The sequence below is a fragment of the Cynocephalus volans genome, chromosome 1 (assembly GCF_027409185.1).
Source record: "Cynocephalus volans isolate mCynVol1 chromosome 1, mCynVol1.pri, whole genome shotgun sequence".
Classification (NCBI taxonomy): Eukaryota; Metazoa; Chordata; class Mammalia; order Dermoptera; family Cynocephalidae; genus Cynocephalus; species Cynocephalus volans.
Genome location: NC_084460.1, coordinates 48,134,320 through 48,153,504, shown reverse-complemented (window position 1 = coordinate 48,153,504; position 19,185 = coordinate 48,134,320). Strand labels below are relative to the sequence as shown.

The window sequence follows — 19,185 nt, the reverse complement described above, 5'->3', positions numbered from 1 at the left end:
GATATTGACACTTAGGGTTGAGTAGGAAGGGATGTTTGAGTGGGGAATAATTCGCATAAGTGGGCACTTTATGAATAAAATTATGATGACACTCTCTGCTTCCTGCTTTAATGGTAAGAACTAGGAGAATTTGGATAACGCATGCTCAGAAAAAAAGAACTCCATCTCCAGCATGATGGTTATTACAAGGAGGCTGCCCCTGCCACTGTTACAGGCAGGGTTGCTTGCTGAGGTCCTGCTGGGCGCCACCCCAGGCTCTGTGCTCGCTGTCCACCTGCGTTACCTAACAACCCTATTGCTAAGCACTACTGGAGGCACTGGGGAGGCAGCTTTTGAATACTGAGATAAGAAGCATGAAATGCAATCATTCAGTGAACCCGCCAAGTCCCTGTCCACTTGGGGCTTACATTCTAGTGGAGAGGAAAAAAGGAAAGAAGGAACTAATGAGATCTTTTCAGAGAGCAACAAATGCTCTGCAGATTCCAGAGAGTGCATGGGGGTGAGCAGGAGGGGTTACTTCAGCTAGGGTGGTCAGGAAAAGCCTGAGCTGACCTGAGGCCTGAATGAGAAGGAGGTAGCCATGGAAAGATCTGGGGGGAGAGCATCCCCAGGTGGAAAGAACAACTGGAGCAAAGGGCTTCCGACAGAAACAATGAGCTGAAGTTCTAGAGGAAGTGACCGTGGTAAAGAGTTTGGACTGGATTTTAATTGTGGTGAGGCCTTCTTTGGGTGGTTTTATGCAGAGGAATGACATAATCTAATTTTGGTTAAAACAAAAAAAATCATATACCAATGTTTGCCAGATGTGAGATAACATGGCTTTTTTCCCCTTGGACATAGTTTTTTTCTTGGAAATCCACTAATTCTATTAACCAAACTTTGCTTCGCTCATCTTCCCTCTCTTCGCCTCCCTCTTTTCCTACTGTTCTTTCTTCTGCTGCCACATGTTCTTTGGAGTTCAAGCCTTGGAATCAGCGAAACCTGAGTTCAAATCCTGACTCCACCACTCATGAGCTGGACAACATTAGAAAAGTGACTTGACTTCTCTGAGCCTCAGTTTCCCAACCTGTAAAATGGGAGTGATGAAAGTAACTTGTAGATTTGCTGTAATACTTGCATAAAATGATTCCAGTTTCATACAGCATTTACCATTATGCAGGCGCATTCAGCAAATGTTAGCTATTGTTTTTACAGTTGTACCAAGTAAAAATTTTGGCTTTGGCACGTGAAAGAAACAAAACAAAAGATATTCCTCCCTCAGAAGTTCTGAATATTGTAATACAAACATGTCTGTGTTTAAATATATAATTAAAACTCTGATAAAGCAGCTTGTTATGACTAAGGATACTTGGTGCTTTGAAAATGCTAATCATTCCTGAAACTTCTCTGGCCCAGATCCTTATATTTCTGTGGGTAAGTTACTTTATATTATTGTTTTTAAAAGTCTTCAGAGCATTCGGGTTTGTAGATTAAACTATTGGAATAATTCCTTTTCTTATGGCTTATATTTAGGAATATAAAGTAGTCATTATAGTAATAATATACAAATATAACAAAAACAACTACTGTTTACTGAACACCTACTGTATACCAGCCTGTGTTAAGTTCTTTATAGGAAATACTTCATTTAATCCTCACAGTCACTTTTTGAAGAAGGCACTGTTATTCTTATGCCCATTTTTTAAGAAAACTGAGGCATAGGGATATGAATTAACTTGCCCAGGTCACCTATTTAAGAAGTGAATGGTTAAGAATCAAACCCAGGTCCCTCTGATCCACAATTCAAGTTCTTCACAGTTATACCCAGATGCTACTGGAAATAAGTTATCAATTGCATGTCTACATAAAATAACTTTCTTTAAAAGCACACACACAGTCCAAAATATCTTCTCTGCACTAAAGAAATCAAATGGTTCAACTTTATCTTCCAAATATTTGGGAGCTGCCGTGTGCATTCTTACTTGATCTCTTTTCATCTTTCTTAAATGCTTGCATGGTTTTTTTTTTGATGAAAAGTAAAATCTCTAGTATGTCACCTATTCATCTGCTTTAGGAGAAAACTTTTCATTGAAACCGGATTTAAAATAGGTTTCTGTCAAGGTTTATCATAGGAACTTAAAACTGAGTTCCTGTCTTCTAGAAGAAACTTTATTCTTTCTATGATAATGTGAGAAAGGTGTGGAAACAACCCCTGTCTTTGCAAGAATCTAATACCTGTAACTCTAGTGGCCTTTCTTCCTATTCACACACACAGATTGGTGGGTGTGTGTATGTTCTAGAACCTATTTTATCTGTTTTTAATATTTATCTAAGGTCTCAATTGACTGTAATCTCTTTTCCCTAAGCAGATCTTTTCCCCTTCACTTTTTTGAAGCAGACAAAGTGTTGGTGGGTGTTTTTCTTTCTACCCATTCCTTTTAACTCACTTCCTCACATTTCATTCTCTTCACCTCTTCCCTCCCATTCCAATGCCTGCCAGAAAGACTTGAAGAGCCTGGAAACAGCTTCCCTAGGGGAGGGTTGATTGCTACTAATTGACAGGAGAAACAGGTGCTGACCAATTCCCTGAAATTCTCTCCAAGTCACTTCAGTAAATGCTCAAGTTAAACTGGCGTAAGAGTGTATGGAGGTGGAGGTGTTATTGGCTTGTGTGACACTGAAGTCCAGCTTCAGGCACAGGTGGATCCAGATGTCCAAATGATATCATTGAACATTTGCTCCCTGGATCTCCTGGCTCTGCTTTCATCTGTGTCAGTTCTCGACTGTTTGTTGGTTCACATACAGCAGTCAAGGCCACCACCACCTCTGGATATAGCCTCTATTGGTTTGCCAACCCAAGCACCAAGAGTGCAGCTCTGTTCTAATAGGTTTAGCAACAGTCACAGGATTTATTTTTATCAGCCTAGCTTATGTCATGTCTACCTGGGAGGTTAGCATCTAGTACCCACCCAACTTTGGGGAGAAGAGCTTCAGTTGTCATGAAGTGTATACCATTTAAGAACTCTGAGTTCTTTCTTACAAGTTATTAAAAATGCTTTACCCATTTTCTGATATCGAGAGAGACTGTTTGCATCTGCTATATCCTCTAAATGTGTGGAAGTCTTGTCCAGATACCTGGATGTAAGGAATTTATTTTTTTCAAAGCAATATATTGGCCCTTTTGAAAAACTTTGTCCATGGGAAGTTTGTTTTGGTTTTTGTTCTTGTTTTCAGAGACGTTTTGTTTGGCTGTAACACTCTTACTTACCACGCGCTCTGTTGGTTCCCAGCTGGGGGGTAAGGAAGAGAAGAAAAAGACTGAAAGAAACCAGTCGATGCTCGTGGCATTTTAAAAAGCCCTTCCTTGTTTTGAATCTGAGTCTCTCCCTTTCTGCCAGCCGTTTCCTCTTCTCCTGGCAGGGACCATCCCCACAATTCGTTTATATTCCCTCTGACACTTCAGCTGCCTTCCCTGCTGACTTGGGCCATGACACGTCCATTCATCACTTCTCATTGTCCTTGCTCTCCTTTATTTACCGCCATTGTGGATTCCTAGACCACAGAAGAAAGGTTAAGAAGAGCTAGAGGATGTAGGCAATGTACTGGCAGGGTGGTTTCCCGGGGGCTGGGTGTAGGAGGAAGCCCCAGTGCTCCTCCCGGGGCTCACGCTGTGACCAGTTCTTCCCGGCACCTCAGTGCTCCAGGAGCAGCACCTTTCTACACAAGAACCCAGGGCCCCATCTCCTGTTCATTCCTGACTATAGACACTGTGAACTACTAGAGTTTGGCACAAACAATTGCTAACATGAGTGTGTGTGCATGTGTGCAGGTGTGCGTCGATGTGTGGTTCTCGCTACATATTAGTGAGCAATCTGAACAGACCGAAGAAATCTCAGTTCTTCCTCTCTCTTTCTCTCTGTCTTCCTGCTAGCAGATATGAAGAAGTATCTGACTACCAATGCAGTGCAAGCAAAATGCACTGTTGCCAAAGGCACAGGAGAAACCCTAAACATAACCACAGTGTCTGTCCATTATTAAGCACCTACGACAGAAAAGGCCTTGTACCAGCTCCTTTGTATGAGTTTCCTCCTTTAAGCATTACAACAACCCTGCGAGGGAGTTTCTCATCTTCCCATTTACAAATGAGGAAATTCAAAGGCTTTTAGTGACTTGCCCAAGATCACACAGCTTATCAGTAGAGAATCTTGATCTTTAGAGTGATTTCAAAATTCCTGGTATTCTTTTTTTCTGAATATTGTGCTGCTTTATAAAAGGGACCTAGAGAAGAAGGTCCCTTAACTAGGTGAAGGCAGAGGTCAAAGCGGAAACAGGTGGATGCTGGACACGGGCCCCTCTCTGGAGGAGGTGGAACCTGTATCCATTCACACGTGCCTGAGGTCTAATTTGCCTTCTTGTGTGGACATCTACTCTTCCGGCCTTCAAAACAAACTTTCTGAGTATTACTTTTTAAAATCTTTCAGTACGCTTAACAGTCTGTGCTAAAGTAAGTCTTGCAGTAAGATAGAGTACAAACTTGGGAGTCGGATTTCTGCCTAAACCAGACTCTTCTACTTACCAGCTTACTGGGCAGCCATGGGAAGGTGAATTGACTTCTCTGGCTATCAGCTTTCTCATTCGTGAATAATGATAATAGCTCATGTCCATGACATTTATTGACTACTTACTATATTCGAGATACTGTCCTATGTGCTTTAAGAATATTAACTCATGTAATCTTCATACCAAAATGATGAGGTAGGTTCTATTACCAGAAAGTGGAGGAACAGAAAGTTAGATAACTTGGATTCAAGTAGACATTGTAGCCCAGTGGTTCTCAAACATGAGTGATCTTGTCTCATTTAGCAACATTTAGCAAAAATATCTGGAGATATTTTTGGTTGTCATAAATGGGGGATGCTACTGGCATCTAGTGAATACTAGTGAGGAATGCTGCTAAACATCCCATAATCTAGCACAGGACTAACCCCCATAACAAAGAATGATCCGGACCCAAATATCAATAGTCCTGAAGGTTGAGAAACCTTGTTCTAGCTCCAGAGCCCAAGCTCTCCACCAGTGTACTGCCTTCCAGTTGAAATCATAGAAGTATCTTCTACAGGATCCCTGTGAAGATAAAAGATGATGACTCACATTGAATTACAGCGCCTGGCAGCTGGTGACTTTCCAATTGTTGGCTTTCGCTCCTTACCAACCTCTCTCCCAAGCAGAGCAGGGTCAGCAGACATCTAGATAGCTAGCTCCTGCCTTGCAGAGCAAATGGAAAATGACAGTCCCAGTTTGCATTATGGCCTTTGTATATAAAACATTTGGAGTCCATTATTAATCCTTGAATTTCCTGGCTTGATTGAATAACCATTGTTTATGTTTGTGTTTACAGTTGATTTGGGAATAAGTGTCAAGAAGAATAATGTGGCCTCTTCTTCCCCCAAGACAGTGGAGATAAGAACTGTTCCAGATGCCAATGGAAAGAGTCTTGGCAAAGAGGCCAAACCAGAGGCACCAGCTGCTAAATCTCGTTTTTTCTTGACACTCTCTCGGCCTGTACCAGGACGTACTGGAGACCAAGCCACGGATTCATCCACTGGATCAGTGCGGCTTGATGTCAGCTCCCATACAGCTCCAGCAAACAAAGCCCCGAGTGAGAGCCTGGCGCCTCCGGGAGCAGCTGCACCAGAGCACACTGCCAATAAAACCTCAGTGCCCAGCCCAGCCCAAGACCAGGCCCTTGCTGCCACTTGGGCCCCAGCGCCTCTCCCACCTGAGTCAGGAGAAGCAGTCCCCTCCAAGTCCAAGGACTCCAGCTTTTTTGACAAATTCTTCAAACTGGACAAGGGACGGGAAAAGGCACCAGTTGACAGTCCGCAAGAAACCAAGAGTGCAGAACCTCAAGAGGAGGCCAATGAGATTCCTGGAGTCTCAGGGCAGCCTGATGATGTCCCCGCAGGGCAGGTAAGTGAGCAAATCCATTTGCGTCTGAATGCATGCTCAGGGGGCACTTCTGAGGTAAGAGCCCTGCACAGATGTTGCCCTACAGAGCCCCAGACAAGGTAGCAAGCCATTGACCCCTCCAGTACAAATAGCACACTGTAGCGTGGTGTCTCCCTGATGTTTCTGTGGGCAGACACATCTGTTGGAAAAACAATAACAGCTGTGGTGTCTGTTTTATGTAGAAGAAAAGAGGAGGTGAGTTACATACAGATGAATTCGTCCTTCCATTTATCAAAGGCAGTGGTAGACAGGTCGTATTTATGATCAATGGAGTCTGCAGGGGAAGGCATTAGTGGAATAAAAATGAATCCTAAAAGATTTAAATACTGTGCCTCGTCTCAGCAGCTTGTTCGACATACTGTGTGGTTATAGGATTTAGTTGGAACACATTTTGCTCCTTATTGTTAATAGCCTGGGTTGATCTTTTGCTATCTTTTACACTAAGATGAGGGTTTGAATAGATAGCTTTTACAGCTCTAGGCAGACTCTTTTATATACTAATTATTTTCCATCAAGTGAGAATAATACCTTGGTAAAAATTAGATTTGACTCTGTTGCTTTCTTTCCTGAGCAAAAAAAAAAAAGGCAAGCCCTGTTTGCCGTTATAAAGAGCATTTACTTTTAACCAGAAAGCTTGTTTATTTGGGGGCAGAAAAAGAACTCCTCAAGTAAAGGAAATAAATGTTGATATATTTTTAAGGCATCTGTTTCCTGGTTAACGGACTTTTAAATAACAACATTTTTCAAAACTTGGGAATAAAGTTAAGTGCCTCTAGTTGAGTTTAGACCCAGGAAAACATTAGATGGGCTCAGTTTTTTATGATTTGGTGTGTATCACTGTTATCAATATATTTGTCTTACTAATGATGTAACTATGTACCTCCAAGATGCTAACAATAACACTGGCTGTCATTTATTGAACATTTTACAATATGTCAGGCTCTCTTCTAAGCACCATACATAAATTATTTTCCTTAACGAAAATGAGTATCACATTAATCTGTGGTTTTAACACATCCAGGTGGCATCAAAGACTATATTGTGAATGTTAGACACCAGCTGAAAACTCCGGACAGTTAAAATTGAGAAAAGATAATGAGGCTCTATAAATTTTGACTGAAAGAGCTTATTTTCAAAACTTCTTTTAGAAGTTTAAATAATTCCCCTTCAAATGCCCATTTCTCAAAATGCACCAATTCAAGGAACTGATTGAATAGCTTTCTGTGTAGTTCAAAAGTAAGTCTTCAAATGCATCCAGAATCCATTCTTTACTGAGTGTGACCCTGCACCAGGCACAGGTGAGGCACAGGGGCCACAGTGGGGGACAAAAGATAGAGTCTCTGCCCTCGTGGGGTTTGCCACGCAGGGTGCCGGGTGCTCTGCTGGGCAGCCAGTATTGGGGAGGATGCCCAGACACAAGGAGAATTGGCCTAGCTGGTCCAGGGAACATTCCATCAGTCTGGGGACTACAAACAGGTCATCAATATTCATAAATATTTGAGAAACTGTTTACTACTTTTCCCTGAGCAGGGAATGTAATGTTGAGTTCTCATTATTGGTCATGGGCTCCTACAGCCATTCTGAGGTCATGATTTTTTTTTTTAATAATCGCGTGTTTCTTTTGCATGGGCATCAAGGCAATCATTGCCTGAGTTAGGAAAAGATTGAGTTATTTATGGGAAGACAATGAAGGGCTGTGCTTTACCCATCTTTGAACAGATGTCTAGTTGCTCATCCAAATCCCCATCTTAATTAAGTAAACCAGCTCAGCATCTGATACCAGACCCTTGTATTTAACCATAAAAGCCCTCTAACGTTAGATCCGTTCCTAGTCTAAGAAAAAGTGGGGAAAAGTTTTTGAGTTGTGCTTTATTAACTCACCTTCCTTTATTGAAAAAAAAAACCAAAAAACTCTTGGAGACAGCAACTCCATTGGAGGGAAATGAGTTCCAAAATGAGATTTGCATCAGAAGACCGGAGTGTGTGTTGGGAACACGGCAGGTATCTAATATAGGGGAGCCCATGGGTGATATTTTGTTTGAAGTTATCTCTCGGAAGACCCCAGAATCATAACTTGTCTTCTTCCTTTCTGAATAAATGAATCAGTTCCCTCAGATTCACCAGTGAAATCTGCATCTGATTTTGTTACACTACAGTTTCCCTTTTTTATTGATGGTATCCTTGGAATTTGAAATATTGAGTGTCAACTCTGTACTATATACACATAAAACAGAGAAAAATTATGAAATAGCCATTTTTCCTTCAGCCTGTAAAAGTGTATATATGTCTGCAAGGATTTTTAACAAAACAAAAAAACACAGTCTTCCGATTGTTAAAATTTTTCATCTGATCCCCGGCTGCACAGTTCTGTATTTGGGGGTGATGGTGAAGGGCAGGGGGCACAATTGTTCTGTATGATGAGAGAATCCAGCTCTCTCAGAAAGTAACATGAATAAAACTTCTCAATCAATGGCTTTCTTGGTGGGAGTACCACATTATACATAGATGGAGGTCAATGTATTGATTGAGAATTCTTTGGGTAAATTATGCCTTGGGCTCAGCCGTGTCAGCTGCCCCTCCCCAACTCCACAATCCCTTCCCCCACTTTCACTGCAAGCCCCTTGCTAGATTGGAATTCCAGCCACAAACCCACAGAGCTGTGAATTGGGATAAAGATACCACCATTTCATTCTAGGGGAAACACAAATCTTCTGTGTTTTCAGAATGACAATCTTATTTTTGTGCCTTAGAAAACTACATTCAGAGCATAGCATAATTAAAACAAGGCAAGAATTCATGAATAAATGAAGCATTTACTACATAAGCCAAAGAAAAGATAAATTATATGCCTGAAGGGTTTCACTGAGCTGCAATTCACACGAACCAACGTGCTGGCAGGGATGAGATTCTCCCTGTCCCTCAACAACTGAACCAGAGCTATAAGATATGCATTTAAAAGATTCTTCCCCCCCAAAAATGATCGCATAATGGAAATTTGACCTTTATTGGTTGAATAAAACGCCACTGAATTTCTGTTATCAACACGGTACTTTTGGGGATATCTTTGTGCTGTGGAAGTGCTAAAGTGTTGCTATGCACGTTTCATAAGATTTAAGGAGAATGTCCATTTTCTTTTAAAAATTTAATTGAATTCTGCAGTTGTTATTTAAACACCAACTTTGTACCAGGCATTTGAAGGATAAATCACATTCCTAGTCCTTCAAGGAGCATAAAATATAATAAGAGACATCTCTGGTAAAGGGACTCTGTAATGAGTGCATTGGTTCTTGTATTGCCTCAGGCTCTGAATACGAACACCGAACACCGCTGCTCAGGGTTTTTGCTTCCTCCTCTCCTTTCCTCTCGAACACTTATCAAAGTCGCTGTGATGTTGCACCTTTCCCTACCCCTCACCCCAGCTGCCAAATTCGAGAAGTCTCAGTTCTTGTGCTACTAAATCTGGTCTCAGTTGAATCCGAAACAGGGCCCTTCTTGAAACATCTTCCTCACCTCATTCCAAGTTCTCCCACCCCCGTCCACTCTTCCTTAATCTCCTCTGCAGGATATTATCTTCCAAGTGTTGGAGTTCCCTAGGGTTCAGGTCTTCTACGTCTTCTCTAACTGCACTCCTTTCCTTGAAGATCTCCCCCAGTCCCAAGGGTTTAAATACAGCTACATGCTGACAAGTCCCAGGTTTATATCTTAGCCTAGATGTACCCCTGAAGTCCAGATGTAAATATCTAGCTGCCTCCTCTTCTGAATGTCTATCCGAATTTCTACATCTCCACTTGAATGTTCCCTGAGCATCTCAGCCTCAATGTGTACAAAACTGGACTCTTCATTCACTGTGTAACAGCAAGATCAACAAAATGCCCACTGGTTTAATTCAGAGGATTCCCAGCCCAGTTAATGACAACTCCATCCTGCCATTAGTAGCAGAGCTGGAATTAAAGAATCAAGGTCTTCAGAAGTCCTTTCCTGCATGATATTAAGGAGTGGATTAAACAGAAGCATTGCAGTCAAGTAGCCTAGGTTTCCACTCTGCCTCTGTCACCTACTGGCTGTGTAACTTCAGGAAAGCTACTTAACCTCTCTGAGCCTCAGTTTCCTCATCTTTAAACTGGAGACAATAATAGTGTCTACCACACTTTCACATTACTTGAACTTGTGAAAATTAAATGGGATGAGCCGTGTAAAGCACAGAGAAATTGCATTTTGATAAAAAGAAAAGCCAGCTGTTATATGGGTTTTCTTCCTGTCTACTACTCCACGTTTCAGTCTTTTTACCTTTCCCTTCCATAGTCCTCAACCAAAACTCACAGAGATAGCACAACCGAATCTAATTTGAGAGATACATAACCAAAGGCACAAGTCCTAACTTGGGTGAAAAGGGTACAGAAGTTGTAAAATTATTTTGGAAACAATAGAAATTTAAACATCCATGCCCGCAGGCCTCAGTTTCCTTGTCTGACATTTAAGGGTCTCGACAACCTTTCCTCTGCCTGTTTTTCCAACTGCATTTCCCACTATTCCCTTAAATTTCTTCAGTCATGGCCAACATATGACCTGTGCAGATGTCATCTGCTTCCCAGTAGTTCCCCCCGGATCTTTTTCTCCATTTGTCAAAAGTTTGCTTCACCTTCAGTGCCCGGTTCCCCATGAAGCTGAGCAGAGGTTCTCACTCATGGTGGTTTCTGACAACACAAATCTCTAGGATTTTTTTGTATACTGTAGGTTAAGTCAAATTCTATGATGAAATCACTTTGAGGGAATCTCTCATTAAACCATTAAAGTTTATATGGGAATTCCTATATTTTTACCACTTTACAGATGAAGAAATCAAAGGTTTAGAGAAACAAAGTCACTTACTTCAAGTCACACAACTAAAAAATGGCAAAGCCAGCATTGTCCACCTCTTAAATGCCCAACATTACTCTTTTTACCAATTATTTGAAACTTGCACAGTAAGGTCACAACTTGTGTAAAACTGAATAATATTAATTGAGGGAATGCAATTCAAAAATGGTAGCATGTGCAAAATTGGAAGTATCAAATTAACCCCAAAAAATGAAAAAAAAAAAAAAAAAGAATCACCTAATTGCAGTGTTAGAAGGCCAAGTGAATTATAAACCAGTAAAGAGAGTTACCCACCCAAAAGACTTTGTCAGTGCAAAGAGAAAACATCTTAAATTATACAGGTTTTGGAGTAAGCAAGATCTTCAGCTATAACACTATAATTTTGATGCATTCAGCACTAAGAAACATTTGATATGAATGTTTACAGCAGTAGAAGTGATGTGGAAATGTTAGGAGTCCAAGTGACCTGAGTGTGAGTCCAGACTCTACCACTAAATAGCTGTATGGCTGAGTCAAATAATAATAATTTCCCCAGTTTTTAATCATTCGTTATTTCTAGGCTGTGTAGTAAGTGTTTTGCATACATTATCTGCTTTGGTTCTTAAAACAACACAGAAAGGTGGATATTTTTATTGCCATTGAACAGATGAGGAAACTTGGGCTCAGAGAAATTAAATTACCTGCCCAAGGCCACACAGCTAGTTAGTAGTAGAACTGGAATCAAGATCCATCTTGCCAAAGGCTATTACACTCATTCATTTAAAAATTTTGTATTTTCTTCCTCAAAAGGAAGATGCTACCCGCCCTAGGCATTGTTACGAGGGTGGAAGATGATATAGGCATCAGTAGTAGTGAGGCTAAATAAAACAGTATGTTTTCTTAATCTTCAGAAACTTAGAAATAAAGAGTTATGAAATAGATCAAATGGTCTTCCAGCATGATGGAGTTTGAGTATACTTATTATTAGGGATTGATACACTTATCACGTAGGGATTAGTAATACAGTCAGTCCTCCAGTACCCGTGGGTTCCACATCCACAGATTGAACCAACCACAGATAGAAAATGGTTGAAAAAAATAAAATTGGATGTGCACTGAACATGTGCAGACTTTTCTTGTCACTATTCTTTAAACAATATAGTATAACAGCTATTTACATAGCATTACATATTTTATTAGGTATTATAAGTAATCTTGACATGATATAAAGTATACAGGAGAATGTGCAGAGTTTATAAGCAAATTCTTTACCATTTTATATCAGGGATTTGAGCATCTTCAGATTTTGATATCTGCGGGAGGTCCCGAACCAATCCCCCATGGACACTGAGGGACAGCTGTATATCATTTTTACTTTGGCTGCAAGAAAAAACACACATGTGCAAAACACCTAATTAATAGCAGTTTGGTTAAGAGGAGAATGCACTATTTCTCATGGCTAGTAAGAACCACAGAGATAGGGGAGGTTAGCCCCTGGATGCTTAGTCTTTCTTCACTGGCATCTTCTATGTATTGCCTTGGTTCCTAGGCATGGCCCTTGTGGTTTTAAGATGACTTCCATAGTTCTGAGGATGTACTTAGACAATGAGATGGACCCAGAAATAGGGCTCCAGCATCAAATAATTTCAGAAAATACTACTTGCTTTATACTTTTTCCTGAAGATTCACAATGAACGTTAGCCTTCTAAAGGCTCTGAGAAGTCCTGCAGCAAGCATGCCTGTTTCACTCTGTTTAACCAAGTATTTCTCGAACTTGATTATGCACATAGCTATTAGCCATCTAAGTAGGGTATACCTTCCAAGGAATAGGTCTTCTAGCAAATGCTGAGCTAGACATTTAAACCAGAAGTTGAAAACTGGCCACCTGTAGAATGCATCTAGCCACAGATATGTTTCATTTGACCTATACAGTGTTTTAAATCATATTTTAATTAATTGATTATATTTTTAAATTGACAATAAAACTATGGTATTTTAATACAATCCCATATTTCAGAAACTTCTGGGAAATGGAAAGTTTCATCCTGTATTCTCAGATGGGTATAAGTTGTAACTGCTCCTTGAGATGGGGATTTCACCCTCCGGTTTACCCAAGTCCCTACCCCTCCCTATAGGTTCCTAACAGTGGAACCATGTGAATAGTTCTTCATAATAACACTTGCATGGTTATTTTTCCTGTGGTAGAGTTGAGAGTCAAGTCAAATATATCCATCACAGACCACATTACTTCCTTCATAGCATGTATCACAATTTGAAGCTACTTAGGTGACCATCTGGTTACTAGACTGTAATTCCAGCCTGAGAGTCAACCAGCCAGCAGGTGTTAGACCATACATAGGAGGGGAATGTTTTCATTTATTCATGCAAAGAACATGTAAGTGCTTTCTTTGTGCCAGGAATTTTAGGCTCCAGGGTGAATGGAACAGTGCAGCTCCTGGGAGCTTTCATTCTGGTGAAGAGACAATAATAAAAAAAGAAATTAAATAAACAAGCAAACAGTTCCAGGGTTTAAAAAGACCTCTGAATGAAATAAACAGAGTTTAGAGATAGAAAATAGAGAGAAGAGGGATGACTAAAATTGGGTGGGGCAAAAACAGGAAAGAGTTCGGTCTAATCTAACAATTCAGGAAAATGGATGTGACTTTTTTTTTTCTTTGCACAGGCCAACAATTCTTAGAAAGTCTGCAGCCTAATTTTGGCAACATTCAAAACTGTTTTTTCACTCTTGGAAAGTGTTTGTTAAACAGATGACAAATGTGTTCTAGGCTGTAGGTTATTAGCTTTTGTATTTTGAGACAGTTTTTTTTTTTTTTCAATGTTGGGTATTTTTCCTCTAATAAATGTGAAATGTTATTATCAGTCTGGAGTTTGTACATGTAGGAACTAATCATGGAACAGAAGAGTCTTCCCAAATCCCTTTTGCCCAACGTGACTTGTCTTAGGAATCACTCTCTACCCACACTATGCCTACAGCAAATGTATTTTTCCATTTTAAATCATACATAAGTGGGCTTTACTTAAGACTATGCCAACTCATGCGTCCTCGGGAATATCCCAAAGCAAACACTGCTGCCAAAAAAAAAAAAAATAGAAAAAGAAGCAAGATGAGCATGTTATTGCTTAATTCTCTATCCACATTTCACCTGCCATTAGAAATCAAGATGACAAATTCACTTACACCTCAAGGCAAGGAGTTGCTGAGAGAGAAAATGGAAAACCCTTACTTATACAAAGCAAATGTGAATTGCTTTCTTTGATAGATTTCTTTTCACTCTCCACCTGTGACTACAACAAACAACTGGTTTATTTAATCTTGCAAATATAACATCTCCACATCAGTCAATGACTATGAATTAATGAGGATCTACCATGTAAAGGCCCTGGGTTAGACTTCTGCTGCCAAGGTATGAGATGAGCTTTTTGCTATACTGAGGTTTTGTCTACAGAGTAGTAAAACAGGTGGTGATGTTATAATTTACAGTAAGGAGCGTCATACAGGATAATTGGTCCAACCCAGTTAGGTTCAATCAGTATAAGCAGCTCAAATTAACAATATCGTCTTTCTCTTCCACCAAAAAAGAGGAAAAATGGATAAGTGGAAAATTTTTAGCTCCGTTGTCCATCTTAAATCCCTATCTTAGGAAACATGCCACAGGACAATGAAAATCTAGACTGCATGTTTTCATATTTTCATACTATTTTATTTCCCTCTAAAGTCTCTGATAATTTCTCAGTCAACTACCTGGAGCGCTAGGAAGCTTGTTTTAACCAGGCACTTTGGCAGTATGCAATTGTAAAGTCTTAAACAGTCATGATTTTCGAATGAGCAATTGCATATTTAAGAATTTTTTGAGAAAACTAGCAATATTTTATCTACAAGCCCTAAAAAATAAAAAAGGCCAGCATTGTGTGTAAGAGAAAAGTTGAGAAGATCCAATAGGAGGGCTTTTATATTGATTATGGTACACCTTTACACTGTAAGCCATAAACAAGGATGACATAGAATTTGCCGTGTGAAGACAGTCAAAATATAATTTTTTATATATGTTAAATGAGAAGAGCATGTTTCACAAAAGTATGCAGAATAATTCCTTTTGGGTTAAAATGATTTCTGCCTGCCTTGTCCACATATACCCTCTTCCACCCAAAGAGGAGTGTGGAATTAAAAATTGCCAATTGTTAATAGCAGTTGTCTTTCAGTAATTGAATAATGGATGTATTTTTAAATTTTTTAATTTGTCTATATTTTGTCTTTTTTATGAAAGGAGCATAGAGAACTCTCGTCTAAGTAAAAGTAAGAAAATACCAAAGTCAAGGTTAATTTCCTGATTCCTCCACTAGACTGTTTCATGAGGCTGAGGCATCCTGAGCTGTATTAGTTAGAAACTGAGACAGGTTGCTAGTAACAGCAGCTTCAATAAGAGGTTATTTTTCTCTCACGATATTTCCCAAACTGTGTAATCCAGAGTTTATGTGATAATTCCTTAGTCAGAAATAACCCTGACCTTTTGACATACACTTATAGCTAATGTGCAGTAATCTCCAGATTGGAAAGAGAAGTTTGTCATAGGTGAGCAGTTTTCAAAGCCCTTTCATGATTGGCATTTCCTGTGGTTGGGCTATTTGTGTTCTTTCCTTGTTTTTGCCATAAGCTTAAAAGATGAGAATGTATTTTTGTCAGTTCACGTGAATTGGGTAGCAATAGTGGGAAAAATAAAAGTACAAAACTACCTGTGTTGACATATATTTATTGACCGTCCTCCTTAGGTGGCTTTGAGATTTTGTAGTAAAACAAAGTTAAAAAATTCATAGTCTGCTTAGAAAATATTGAATTTCCACAAAATGTTATTATTTGCTCTTAGCATTCCTTCCTGCTTGTTTATGAATTTGCTTTCCTTTCTAGGCAAGTTGGAGGATCAATTTCATTTTCAAGAATTAACCAAACCCATTTTTTCTTCCTGAATCTGACAATGGCTATACAGGTGACGGTGCTGAAGCAATGTGAAGACTTTACGCTGAGACCGTTGCTGCCTAACAAAGGGAGCCCTTTGTGCTGTCGTGACATCCCAGGGGGAGATGAAACAGAGCTCTCTCTTTTATCCCAGGCAGCATGGGGCTCAGATTTCTAACAGATGGAATGGATTGGATAAGGGGTTTTTGTTACCATTCAACATTTTTCAGACAAATTTTCCTGTGTTAAGCTGTACCTGAGGCACTGATTCTTGGAATGATGATTCAAAATGAAACCAGTGACGCACAGTGAGGAAATCTAGATAAGGTAGAGTCATCACAAATAGTTCCAGACAAGGCTTTTTTAGCCTCAATCATCTTGCCTTACTTTATATTTTTATTTTGACAATGTAGACCTTGCTTAAAGGAGACTGAAATCCAATTGACAATTTATAATTGAAAGAAATGGCCAGAAGTTCCATATGAGCTTTATTTTAGACAATCAGATTATAAGACAACATTATTTTTCAACTTGATAAATTGTGATCACTTAACTAGTGTTCCTGTCTGTTTGCCCTTTGAAGCGAACAGAAAGAAAAAAATACATATAAGCTTCTTACACAGATATGAAAAACAAGCTAACACCACGAACACCTGTTTGCTTAAACGAAGTTGCCAGGTATTTTCTGGAGAATGTTTCTGCTTCTGTCGAAAATTTCTGTTTGCTGAGAATGACCCAGAGGCCTGATGAGAATAGCAAAGGCATAATTGTAGTCAAGGTCAAAGATTATTTTACAAATAACACATTTAATGCATAGGTCACAAGTGGGAAGCCTAAAGGCTGGATCCTCCTCCCAACTGTGTTTAGTTAGGTCTTTTAGATAACTTTGAAAATTTTTAAATAGTCATGTACATTTTATTTTAATCTTAATTTTAATAGGTAATACATTCACCTGGCTCAAAACAATTATAAAATAGTGTACTTGTCCACCAGCACTACCCCAGTAGATAGTTACTGGTTTTTTTTTTTTTTTTTTTTTTTTTGTGACTGGTAAGGGGATCGCAACCCTTGGCTTGGTGTTGCCGCACTGCGCTCAGCCAGTGAGTGCACCGGCCATCCCTATATAGGATCCGAACCCGCGGCCGGAGTGCTGCTGCACTCCCAGCGCCGCACTCTCCCGAGTGAGCCACGGGGTTGGCCCCCTGTTTGTATTTTTTAATGTCTAGGGTTTTCTTGGGAATATAAAAGCACATAAAGCATAATTTCTTATTCCTTCTTCTTTACACAAATGGAAACACATTTTTCAGTTAAAAATACTTTCTATATCTGTACATAGAGAGCTTTCTCATTTGTAATGCCTGCAGAGTATTCCATTGAATAGAAGTACCATGATTTATCTAACCAGGACCCTATTAATGACCTTTGGCTGGTTTCTAAACTTTTTTTATTAACCTCGCTGCAATGAATGATCTTGTAGGTTTGTCATTTCACACAGGTGTAAATTTAGTTTAGAATCAACTCTTAGAAGTGGAATTGCTGAGTAAAAGAATTTATCCTTTTTAAAATTTTTGGCAGATAATGTCAAGCTGGACTCCACAAGGATTAATTTAGTTTACACCCCCATCAGCAATACATGGGTGTCTTCTTCACCCAGCCTGCTAAATGGATGTTTTTGTAAACATTTGAATTTTTAGGCTTTTCAATCTTTCTTTTCATGACTTCTGGATTTCGAGTCATAGATACAAAAAGCCTTCTCAACCCCAAATTATGAAACCTTTTCATGTTTTCTTCTAGTATTTTTATCCATTTGGATTTTATCCTAGCATAGGGTTGAGTAGAGACACTGAGTTATTTTTTTTTTCCAGATGGCTGAGTAGAGACACTGAGTTATTTTTTTTTTCCAGATGGCTGCTCTGTTGTCCCTACATATTTTATTAAAAAGTCCATTTTCACTTCCATAGATTTTAGTTTTTATCATATACTAAATTCCCATATGTATTTGGGTAAAATACGTTGTATGACTGATGGCAACAAAGTGAAAAAATATATAGCAAGAAAGAGGGATAGAGAGGAGGGAACTTAAAATAGGAAAGTCCCTGGTGAGAAGATGCTAATTGAATAAATGCCTGAAGAAGGCAGATGAGCAAGTCAGTACAGCATGCTACCTAAAAGCTTTTGGCTTCTGAAATCATCTGGACCTGGGGTCAAATCCCAGCTCTACTTTATGACCTTAGGCAAGTTATTTATTCTTTTCACACATCAATTTATTCATCAGTAAAACTGAAATTACAAATAGTATATGCTGCATGGGATCATTGTAAGAATTAAATGGGATCTTTTTAACTAGCATAGCGTTGGGCTTGACACACAAAGATTGGTCATTTGCATTATTATCATGGGGATTTTTCCTTCTCTTTACACATTCCTCAGATAATTCACAGCTGCAAAATATTCCATCACATGGTTGTAGGTTAATTCCATGTGTTAGTACCACATGCTGATTTATTTAACTATTCCAGAACTGTTAGACTTTTCATGTAGTTCTTCATTGTTACTCTTCCTGCACTAGCCTATAAAGCTTTTTTTATTTAACTTTTTAATCTTGAGATTATTGTAGATTCACATACAGTTGTAAGAAATAGTACAGAGAAATTCCTTTACCCAGTGTCAGCCAGTGGTAACATCTTGCAAACCTGTAGTACAATATCACACCCAGGATATTGACATTGATACAGTCAAACAGAGAACATTTCCATCACCACAAGGACACATCCACTTCCTTCCCTCCTTTGCCCCTTTCTTAACTCCTGGCAACCACTAATATGTTCTCCATTCCTATAATTTTGTTATTTCAAGAATGTCATAAAAATAGAATCATATAGTAGATACCCTTTTTGGATAGGTTTTCTTCCCTCAGCATAATTCCCTGGAGATTCATCCAGATCATTGAGCGCATCAATCAGTATTGTTTTTCTCCTTCCTTTTTCATTGCTGGGTAGTATTCCATGCTATGGATGTACCAGTTCTTTTAACCATTCATCCATTGAAAAACACTTGGTTATTCCCAATTTTTGCCAATTATAAATAAAGTTGTTATAAACATTAGTGCACAGGTTTCTATGTGATTCTTAAGTCTACATTTCTCCAGGAGCAAGGCCCAGGAGTGCGATTGCTGAGTGGTTTTGTAGTCACACGTTTAATTCTTTAAGAAACTGCTAAACTGTTTTTCCTCCTGGCTGTATTCTTTTACATTTCCACCAGCAATGTGTGAGTGATCTAGTCTCTCTGCATCCTTGTCAGCATTTGCTATTGTCACTATTTTTTACTTTAGCCTTTCTTATAGGTGTGTAGTGATATCTCATTGTGGTTTTAATTTGCATTTCCCTAAT

General features: G+C 39.2%; 1 protein-coding gene across 6 annotated transcripts in view; it reads left to right on the top strand.

The window, feature by feature from the left end:
* BCAS1 (brain enriched myelin associated protein 1) overlaps positions 1–19,185 on the top strand; it is a 95,941-nt gene that overhangs the window by 16,911 nt on the left and 59,845 nt on the right. For all 6 annotated transcript variants that reach the window (XM_063075764.1, XM_063075740.1, XM_063075758.1 and 3 more), the window contains exon 3: positions 5,378–5,949. In XM_063075764.1, the coding sequence (XP_062931834.1) occupies positions 5,378–5,949 (572 nt within the window). The remainder of the gene's footprint in view (positions 1–5,377; positions 5,950–19,185) is intronic.